This window comes from Phyllostomus hastatus, unplaced genomic scaffold (assembly GCF_019186645.2).
Source record: "Phyllostomus hastatus isolate PE091 unplaced genomic scaffold, TTU_PhHast_1.1 phas_scaffold_78, whole genome shotgun sequence".
In the NCBI taxonomy this organism is placed as follows: domain Eukaryota; kingdom Metazoa; phylum Chordata; class Mammalia; order Chiroptera; family Phyllostomidae; genus Phyllostomus; species Phyllostomus hastatus.
The window spans coordinates 73,833,012-73,841,554 of record NW_025334041.1 but is presented as its reverse complement, the minus strand read 5'-3'; the positions used below and the strand labels follow the sequence as shown (position 1 = coordinate 73,841,554).

Genomic DNA, 8,543 nt, shown 5'->3' with positions numbered 1-8,543 from the left:
TAAAATCTATTTTTTGGATGTGTCTAACACTTCATATTATTAGAATTTTATGCTTTAATGTTTGGGTTGGCTTTGCATTTTTTTCATTTTCAGTTTATATAAATTAATTCTGCTTCAGAATGATTCTGCTTCATTGGCTTTGTGTGTACCTTTCATCCCTTAGGAATTAGCATTTATTATGTCTACATTTGAGGTTTTTCTAAATTGTTTCTAAACTGGAGTTATTCCCTTGCTTCTTCTAGTTCCTGACTAAGAATTAGAAGATGGATATTCTAGTTTTGTCTCTGTCACAACTGAATGCATGACCTGGAGTGAATCACTTCTCTCTCTTTCTCTCTCTGGGTCTCAGTTCTCTCATTAATCAAAGAGGTATGGGATGGATTAAGTTATCTTTGATTTCCATTCCAGCTCTATTGTTAGTTATATGAGTCTCTGTCTTATAGGCGGTGCTGAAACAAGTAAGTAAAATCCATACCTGAATATGTTAAGATTGAGAAAGTGCAGGTTGTATGTATGTTGGTAAAGCACTTCATACAGGGGTTGGCATTCAAGGCGAGAAATAGTATCAAGGTTAAAAATTGGGGGGAGGGGGAGCAAAAATCTCAAAAAGATAATTTGTTCCAGCTGTGATTTTGTCATCTTGGAGGGGCGGTTAAAAACCAGGGTTTTGTCCTCAGGTGCAGCATTTCCTGGAGCAGATGAAAGGGCTCATCCTCTGATCACTAACTGCGATAAGGCAACCTCATTAAGCGACTCGACCTGGGCGGGCTTCTGGGGAGTCCGCCTTCAAACAGCAGTAGCAGCAGTCATTTAGGGGCTTAAATGCCAGAACAAGATCCAGGGTTTGTCTGCTTTGGTAAATAGGGCTCAGGGCTCAGGGCTCAGTAAAGTGGGCTTAAGGTTCGTCTGACACTGGATTACCTTCCGAGTGGAAAAGACAATAGTTGACAAAACAGGGTGGAGTTAGAGGAGAAGAGCGCATGTTCCTCGTGCTTCAGGACATTCCCGCAAGGTGGGGTGCAGAAGCAGGATAGTCACTCCCTTTGAGAATGGGACCCCAACTGTCTACACAACGAATCTTTCTAGAGATTCAGGATTCTTTTAACCAGATAGAGTTAGGTTAAAGCGAACGTCAAGTCAATCTTAAGCTTCTGGAAGAGGACGTGAAGAAAAGATTCTTGCAGGAGGAGGGTGGGACAAGCTACGTGGGTGGTAGATAAGGGAAGGGACACAACAGACCACTGCTTTCCCGCTCTCCGGTCTACCAGCCTCGCACTGCTCAGTTCCCGTTGCGGAGGAGGAGGCTGGCGAGTGGAGTGCAGCCTCTCCACCAACCAGCGACGTAGGAAATGTTTCAGAGACATTGATTGGCTAGACCTTCCGGACAGCTCCTAAACCTGGAGCCGCTGTCGGCTGACCTGTTGCCGTAGCAAGAAGTCCCGCACAGGCGCAGTGCGCTTGGGTGGAGGCCCGCTGGCTGCTAGGCAACGGGAAACATTCCCCGCTACAGCCACTTTTCTACTCCCACCCCTGGCTTTGCTCTATCTCTGTAGACCCTAGGCGTCTGTGGCGACTGCCTTAGGCTGACTTGGTAAGTGTTGAGGAATCAAAATGAGGCTGGGCTCTGACTTCTAGACCAAAGATAGAGTGGCTTTCGCTGCACAGAAAGACTTGGATGGGCAGAGAGCGTCAATGGCAAGGCATTTCACTGATTCCCTACTACCTACTTATCATACCTTTCCACTACCTGTCAGAGGGGGTGGAAAGTGGGGAACAGAGATAGCAAAGACTTGTCTGAAATTTCACACTGAATGGACAGATCTGGACCTATGCTTTTCAACATGTAGTTAGTCTGAGTTCTGAGGGGTGCACACCTTTGGCCAGAGTTCCTTTTACTTCTGGCAGTAAAGCAAGTCAGTAAAGGAAGGCAGTAAAGTTCTTAACCTTAACACAGGAGAGGTGGAATCATATTCCACAGAGGCTGCACTCAATCATGGGCCACAGGGCAAAGGGCTTTGGGCAGTAATACGTGATTAGGACCTATGAGCCATTATTGGATTCTACTATGATGTCTTCTTCCATGACCTGCATCTTGCCTTCAGTGGAGCTGGCATATCCATCTTGAATGGATTTAGTGCTACCCATCTGCTTCCTTTTTTGCACCATATTTTGATTGCCCAGTGCAGATCTACACTAAAAGCTAGTCCAGCTGACCCCTGGTTGAAGACCTTAAGTGCTGTAATACCATTTTTGAAGACAATTATCTCTGTCCACCTGGTGGATTGGGATTGTGAGTGGTAATGAGGATGCAATTCCACTAAAAATGTTCAGTTCTAGTGTTCTAGGACCTTGCTATTCAATGTGAATGAATCATAACAAGCTCCCTAAGTGACTCTCATGCATATAAAGGTTCCAGAAGCACTGTTTTAGAATTAGCCCTCAATTCTGTTTTTCCTTTCTTCAGCTTCTTCATGAGAACTAGGCTGTGTTTCTGAGATTGTTTGTATTAGAATTACCAGCATTTTGAACATGCTTCCCAGGAAATATTTTGCATATCAAATGTGAGAAACATTGATCTCAACGCTAACTGCCTTTCTCTTCAACCTTCCATTCTAGATACCATAGTGGTCTCCAACTCAGTGGCATCAGCATCACCCCAGAACTTATTAGAAATGCAAATACACTTTTTTTGTTTTGGCCAGCTACAGGGCTTCTTGAAGGTCAGACACAGTTCCTAATTTTTATTCCTGTGGTTCAAGTCCTCAGTTTGGGAAGAATGGGGTAACTTTGATAGGTTTTCTTTGGGGTTGAGAAAATTCAGCTTTCATTAGCTCTTAAGTCCCCTCCACTAACCTCACTTCCCTGTCCTGTTGTTCTACCTTTCATTTGTCTTTTTCTGATCCTACACTTACAGGAGTGAGGATGGCTCATCACCCCTCAGAAACTGACTTCGACCTAAAAAGTATTGAAGAGCAGGTGGAAAATCCTATGCTTACAAGACTGAGTAGTATAAAAGGAAAGGGAAGACTAAGTATTGTAACACCCACAGAAAATGCAACTGATACACAATTCCTGGTGTTTAGGAAACCCACAAAAGCCCAGGAAAGGACAAGAAAACGACAGCAGCCTGTAAAACTAGAGCCTCTGGTAAGTTCAAAAAACCAACATCTTAGCCGCTTTTGACTACAGAAGAAGTTGCAAAATTGCTTTGCGGGGGATGGAGTATTTCTAGACTCTTAACAAAAAGAAATGAAAACCGAAAAGTTAAAACTTGTTTATGAAGTTGTAAACACAGTTACTTATTTAAAAAATACTGAGTTTTAAGCAGTTTGAGGTAGAAGGATATGTTGCTAGTGGATAAATCTCTAGGATTATATACAATACAATACTTAACTATGTAGGTTGTAAGGCTCTTTTGGATATTAGGATACCATCTAATACTGGGAACTTTAGTAAGATAGATAGATAGATAGATAGATAGAGATTTAGATATAGTGGGTTCAGTTCTAGACCACTGCTATACAATGAATATTGCAATAAAGTGAGTCACACAAATTTTTTTACTTTACCAGGACAAATAAAAGTTATGTTTACATGATACTGTTGTCTATTAAGTGTGCGATAGTATTATGTCTAAAAACAATGTACATACCTTAATTAAAAATACTTCATTGCAAAAAATGCTACCATCTGAGCCTGTTGGAAAAATACCCTTGCTCATGCAGGCTTGCCACAGACCTATAATATGTAGAAAAGGCATTATCTGCAAAGCACAGAAAATCAAAGCACAGTAAAATGAGGTATGCCTGTAGTAGTAATATAGTTTTATTATGTTTAAATGCTTCATGTCCTAAGTAATTTTGTTTATGTCTAAAAATACTTAATTTTAAGAATGCCTTCATGACTTTGGATAATTATAAATTCATGTAAAATTGGAAATGTATAAACTAAAAAGTGAAAATTCTCACTTCCATCCTCAGACATTAACTACTCTTGTTGGAGGTTGCCCTTCAGGCTTCTTTATAGTTTATTCAAATATATATGTTATGTATATGAGTGTGTATATAAACATTTGTATCTTTCAAGTAAGGTTATACTGTATATTCCCATCTTCAAAGTGCTCTTATCAGTCAACTATACAGAAATTTTGCCAATGCTTGCATTCAGAGGTATCTTTTCTAATGGCTGCATTGTATTTTGTGGCATGAATGTGCCATAATATGGTACCCATCAACTTGCCTCCTACTGATAGGAGTTCAGGTTATTTCCTTTTAATTTTATTGTTATTGTTTTGCTCTTTCAGACAATGCTGCAATGAATAGCCTTTCCTTTGTACATATAAAGATAGATTCCTAAAAGTGGCATTTTTATAAGTCATAAATAAAATATGTATGTTTTTAAGTTTGAAGAATATTACCCAATTGCACTCTAAGATTTAACCAGTTTCCTGTCCCTACCTACAGAGTATGAAAGGGCCTGTTTACCCACATCTTTGCCAAACCTATACTACCAGTTTTTTTTATTTTTGCTAGACTAATAGGTTAAAATTGCATCATATTTTTGTACTTTTCATCTTATAATAAAGTATATTTTTATTTATTCATTGTCATATTTGTTACATATTTTTTGGATTTTGTTCATAAATAACCTTTGTCCACTTTAGATTGTTTGCCTTTTCCTATGAGTTTTTGAGGCTTAATAAAATGTATTTTATGCCCTGGCTGGTATGGCTTAGTGGACTGAGTGCTGGCCTGCAAACCTAAAGGTCACCAATTTGATTACCAGTTAGGGCACTTGCCTGGGTTGTGGGCCAGGTTCCCAGCTGGTGGTAGCATTTGAGAGGCAATCATGTATCTCTCACGCATTGATGTTTCTCTCCCTCTCTTTCTCCCTTCCTTCCCCTTCTCTAAAATAAGTAAATAAATAAAATCTTTTAAAATATATATAAATAAAAATATATATAATGGATATTAGCCCTTACTTCATTGTTTCTCAAACTTGAATACTGATTCATTTTGAAGGAAAACATTCTTGAAGACCCAATAGTGCTGATTTGTTATTTATTATAATGTTACTTTGTGTAAAAACACTAACCTAAGAATTAATTCAAATTTTAATAAACAAAATAATAACTTAAAAAGAAAACTACATAACCAATACTGCCACATGATCTACAATTCCTCTTCTGAGAATTTAACTGAAAAATTAAAAATACTAATTTGTAAAGATATATGTACTCCTATGTTCATTGCAGCATAATTTAAAATATCCAAGACATGAAAACAACCTAAGTCGGTGATGATTGGATAAAGAAAATGTGAGAATATATGTTGATATATCTAATGGTAAAATACTGAGCCATTAAAATTTTGAATTTTTTATCAGAAAAATTACTTATATTTATATCATTGGGGTTCTTTCTGGAATTTTTTCTTGTTCTTTCATTTGGAACATATTCATTTATTTCCTCATTTTGTTTGACTTTCTGTGTTTGTTTTTATGAATGAAACAAAACAGCTACCTCTATCTTGAAGAAGTAGACTTGGTAAGGGTAACCTGTGTATAGATTGTATGTGCTAGGTAGCTTTGACAGCCCTGCTGGAGCTTAGGTGGGCCCATGCAGTGGCAGGGGTATCCTGGCAGAATGGGTAGCCAAAGCTGGTGCAGGCATGACTGAATTGGCCAGGGCATGCAGCCCTGAGGGCCTTCCAGTAGACCAGCTGGCCAGGTCTGGAACAAGCATGAGGAAAATTGGCCTAGGCTCCATGGCTTCAGGGGCACGTGTCAGACAAGCTAGCTGAGTCTGGACTGGTTGCTGGATGAGGTGGGCCAGAGTGTGGTGTGGCAGCCTTGCGGTCTGTACCAAGTGTTTGCTAAGTTCCCACCCATGCTATGTGGGTTGAGGGGGAACATAAGCAATGGCACTTGCCAGTTCCTCCAGTTCTGGAGAGTTCCTGCAGTTCCCTACCCATTTGGCAGGCATCTTGGGGTTAGTAAAAAGTTTTGTTTTTTTCATATATGCTATAGGTGCACTTTAAAACATTATTTTATTGCTGTGCCCAGGGCAGGTGAGTCTGCACATGGGTTCTCAGTGATATCCCTCCCTACTGCAGGTTGCCCACAGAAGTAAGTTTCCCATGGTTACTGCATCTCTCTCCTCTCTTTGTCTATGTGGCCCATCTCTCACTTGATGTGCAGAGGCTGTTCAATCCCCTTAGTTGTTTTTCAGGAGGAGTTGCTATATATGTAGGTGTACATTATTCAGTGTGTCTCTGGGAGGTAAGCTCAGGGTCTTCCTATATCTCCATCATGGACCCCTGCCCCCTTCTTTTTTTTAAGACTTCGTTTATTCATTTCTAGAGAGAGGGAAAGAGAAAGAAAGGGAGAGAAACACTGATGTGCAAGAGAATTGATCGAGGAGTTGCCTCTTGCATACCCCCAACCAGGGACCTACCCTGCAACGTAGGCATGTGCTCTGACCAGAAATTGAACTGATGACCTTTCAGATCTCAGGCTAGTGCCCAGTCCACTGAGCCACAGCAGCCATGGCCCCATTCTCCTTTCTCAACTTGTGGTTCTGGTCTGTGTTCTTTTTCCACATTGTTCTATAGCTGAGATCTTTCCTCCCACTCTCTCATAACTGTAGCCCACCTAGTCTTGCCTTTTCTTCAGTGAGTGACTCAGGAGGGATTTTTATCCAAAACTAAATATAAACTTAACAGCTATTTACTATACTTACTCTCAAACTTTTTTCTTCCTCACTCCCATACGTGAGATTAGCTATCATACTAAAATCATAATGCTTAGAAACTTAAAGTCAGTATAGTGAATTTTTAAATTTAGTTTTTATGTTAAATGATGATTTTTTACTATCTTAATTTGAAATTAGATTGGCCTAAGATAATACCACCATGGTGGGGTTTTGTTTTGTTTTGTTTTGTTTTGTTTGTTCTTCAATCACTTATGGCTAATGGAAATGATCAATGACATTTGGATAGAGTTGAAGGATTGTACGCTTCTTTCGACAGTAGCTGTTATAGTGAACGGTGGAGATTTGTAATGGGTAATTAGTGAGTCTATGACTTCATGCTCCTGAGCCATTTCTGTTAGAACTAGAATAATTTGTTGGTATTTAAAATACAGAATTAATGGAAGCCAACTAGAAAAGTCTAGTCAAGCAATAGTCCATTGTCAAACAATGGTGGGAGCAGCTACAATGACTGTGGTTTGGCTAGGAAATTAGTCCCCCGAGGAAATCAATTTCCAACAGAGCTATCCCTGTCCAAAGTTAGTGAAGAATAAGACAAGTTCACATTAATATCAAAAAGACTAACATGTCTGTTTATTCCTAAAGCCAGTGCTGAAAGTCTACCAAGATCATAAGAGGCCAGAATACATACATGAACAGAATCGATTTCAGTTGATCACTTCTGGATTCATAAAACCGCGAGGAAGCATTGAAGAAAGTCTTACCAAATTACCTGTTCAGCTTCTTCAGCATACAGATGCTTTGAAAAAACAGGTATAGTATTAAAAGTACTTAATTGGTCATTTTGATTTAATTTTAGTTGCTAAAGTGTTTTTAAGGCATAAGAATAGTGGTGAAATCCTTTTCTATCAGGTAATATAAAGGACTTGGGAAGTATAATACTTCTTAGTTCTTCTTATTTAAGGAAAATTTGGGTGGTAGAGGAAAATCATAAAGGAAACTCAGCATCCATACAGTGTCTTCTGATCTTCTCTTGCATGTTTAAAGAACACATAATAATGTCTTAACTTTTATGAAATTTTCATCATTACTCCCAGAAAGGGTGATCTTAGAAGACCTTGGTAAAAGGCAATGAAATAGAAACTGAGCTAGATAGATAACTTTTGTAACTGATGAGAGTTGTCCAGTGGTGAAGTTGTCTTGCAAAGTTAGTGAATAAGCTCTGGGAAGAAATCGCCAGAATACTGCTTTATATAAGTACCTGTGGATAATTAAGGAAAGAAGCAGAAACAGGTGGGAGAAAGTGTGGAGGATACATACAATAAAAATAACAATAGAGCCAAGATTCCTCTGAGCTTTTTATTGAGAGGGTCCTTCCACATTGTTAAGTGTTTCAGTGCTAATTGCCTTTCAGGCATTGGACTAGAGTGCTGGAAATAGAGAGTTGGGGACAAGCTCTGTCCTCAGGGATTTCAGAGTCTGGAGGTGGGCATATGGACAGGCGAACACTCAAAGTGTGATAAGAGCTCTCATTGGTTATTTAATGTATAAAATGATGGAGAACCAAATAGAAGGAATGGTCAGTGGAGGAATACCTACTTCAGGGAATTGCACTAAGCTTTGAGGAATGAGTGAAAGTTAATGAGGCAGATAAGGTGGGAGAGTTGGGGACTTGAGAAGCCAGATGGAAGGAGGCTCACGTTGGGTTTGTGTGAGACTATCCTGAGAGAATGATACCACGTGATTGAATAAAATTGTACAGCTTCAGTTGATTTGGTTTCTGTGAAGTAGAAAGAATGAACTATCTTAAATAAGGCCGGGAAATATATGTTTG

The 8,543-nt window shown here is 39.3% G+C and overlaps 1 protein-coding gene across 1 annotated transcript in view; it reads left to right on the top strand.

The window, feature by feature from the left end:
• The first annotated feature begins 2,922 nt into the window (after window positions 1-2,922).
• The window catches only part of DNAH6 (dynein axonemal heavy chain 6), a 247,493-nt gene continuing 241,872 nt past the window's right edge, over window positions 2,923-8,543 (top strand). Inside the window, exons 1-2 of the mRNA XM_045828050.1 lie at window positions 2,923-3,147; window positions 7,355-7,523. Of these exons, the coding sequence (XP_045684006.1) occupies window positions 2,923-3,147; window positions 7,355-7,523 (394 nt within the window). The remainder of the gene's footprint in view (window positions 3,148-7,354; window positions 7,524-8,543) is intronic.